Source organism: Colias philodice, chromosome 27, assembly GCF_061535455.1.
Source record: "Colias philodice isolate Cphi_HAF_F1 chromosome 27, ilColPhil1 Martin Lab GWU primary, whole genome shotgun sequence".
Lineage (NCBI taxonomy): Eukaryota > Metazoa > Arthropoda > Insecta > Lepidoptera > Pieridae > Colias > Colias philodice.
The window spans coordinates 2649217-2651513 of record NC_143112.1 but is presented as its reverse complement, the minus strand read 5'-3'; the positions used below and the strand labels follow the sequence as shown (position 1 = coordinate 2651513).

At 35.4% G+C, this 2297-nt stretch overlaps 1 protein-coding gene across 1 annotated transcript; it reads right to left on the bottom strand.

Annotated features, from left to right (window-relative positions):
* Positions 1–1083: 1083 nt before the first annotated feature.
* Positions 1084–2028, bottom strand: LOC149476528 (uncharacterized). The gene has a single exon (XM_089711625.1). It carries the CDS (start codon positions 1846–1848, stop codon positions 1084–1086), a length of 765 nt encoding a protein of 254 aa, XP_089567751.1. The 5' UTR covers positions 1849–2028.
* Positions 2029–2297: the final 269 nt, after the last annotated feature.

The window sequence follows — 2297 nt, the reverse complement described above, 5'->3', positions numbered from 1 at the left end:
GAAGTCGCCCATAAATATTATATGTTTATAGGCAGGGGTATGAATATCTAGGAGGTGGTCAAAAGACGAAAAGTAATTAACGGTTAAATTGGGAGAGTAGAAAACACCAAGAAGAATTTTCGTGTTGGATAAGGATACCTCAAGTAAAAGGTGCTCAGCCGCATCAGCAGGTGGAGGTTGAGGAGAGCTACTAATTATGGAAAAAGGAATATGCGAACGTAAATAGATAGCTACTCCACCCCCGGTCCTACCAATGCGGTCATTGCGAATTAATTGGAACCCTGGGAGACTATAAGATAAAGAAGGTAAGCAAGGTTTTAGCCAGGATTCCGAAATTAAAATAGCATGAAGAGAATTACAATCAAAAGAAGCTAATAGTTCGGGAAAGTGAGCCGGGATACTTTGAGCATTGATGTGAACAACGTTAAAGTTCTTAAGACCATTGTCGAAAAGGGAGGGGACATTTAAAGGAGATGATGTACTGTGAAAGCTGTCTTCACCTGATTGCTCTTCGATCGACGAAACTGAAACAAATGTGTCGCTAGAAATGCTGATGTCTAAAGACATCTCTAAATAAAATATAAATAAATAATATATAAAAATACTACAAATAAATAAATAAAATAATAAAAATACATAAATATTTAACAAATATAAAATAAAATAAGCGTAACCAGTAAACACTCCATTACCACCAGTATCGTAAAACATGAGACACTTAAAAATTTACTACAAGATTATTTTAAACCAAAAGACAAGTATCCAAAACTATAAAATTACAAACAACAATAATTCACAAAGACATTGCGTTGACATTTGACATTGTTATCACTTGTCATAATATTATGTCAAAAACAGTGTTATCAAAATATGTACCTACGAGATAGAATAAAAATAATCGAGTACTACCTACAATTATTACTCAAAGTAGACTAGCTATTTAGTTGCATCATAAAACAATTTAGAGATTAGCCACGGAAGAGAAAACAAAAATACATTATACATATATTGTATAAATATGATACTACAAGGAAAATTAAGATTGAAGTTAAAAAAAAAGCACATAAAAATTAGGTACAGCGATTACTTAGCTCGGCCAGGTCTCTTCGGTCTAACATTCTGTGCCAATTTGGACCCCTTATGAGTGTTGGAAGTGAATCCAGTTGCACCTGGGGACGAACTTGCATGGTTGGAAGGAATGTTATCCAGATCAGCCATCACAGAGATCCTATGCTTAGCACCGTCAGCACGTTGTACAAAGATGAATCCTTCTTTGGTCCAGCAGTTAGTTATACCAAAGCGAGCCCTTGCTGCCACAAAAACATCATGCCTATCTTTGGTTAGGAACTCGGATAAAGTGAAACCACTGCCTTTTAAATCAGTTTTAGCATACCAAATGCTATTTCTCATAACAGCATCTTTGAATTTGATGACTATGGGTCTTGGCTTGTCTTTCTTTGAAACACCTAAGCGATGACACCGTGAAATAGCATCCTCTGTCAAGTCAAGATTCTTTAGATGATCCGTCAAGATTTTAATAGCCAGTTTGGAAGGAAACTCCTTGCTATCTTCAGGCACACCGTGGATCAATAGTATTTTTCTACGACTCCGCATCTCCAATTTATTGTACTGATTAGATAAAAATGTAATTTGAGTTTGTAAGGTCTTGAGGGACGATAGCACAAAAGACTGGAATGCGTTGAATTCAGCAGCTAATTTGGAAGTTGGGCTATTAGAGGCAGGTTGTGAATTATTGCTGCTAATATTCTGCAGATCCCGTTGAAACTCAGCCATCTTCTTATTAAATGTAGCAGTCATTTCCATCATGGAGTGTTGAACAGAGTCCATAGTGAAGTGAAATCAAGTGATGGTGAATTTTAAGTGATAGAGAGGTGAAATAAATATATGGAGAGGACACTGGCAGGTAAAGGCTTTAAACTAGCACATAAAAATATAAAGTAAACTTTAAAAATAAATAAAAATTGAATTTAGAATATCAGAGACAGCAAAAATACGTTATTTTCTTTTGTGCGCCTACCCGCGAAAAGTTAAAGACTAAAGTGTCATCTTGGGAGTTTTTTAAGAAAACTCCTTATTGCTTAGACTATGTTTGTTTTTTCAGTTTTCCAAGTAACCCGAACATAAAAGGAAAATGGATCGATGCAACGGGACATAAAGATTGATTGATTGACAGTTTCATTACTTTCTTTCGATGGCCTCTCTAGTACGTAGTACATGGTAACTCAATGGGCATATGTAAGAAAAAGCTAAAACACATTAGTTTACTTGTTAGAATA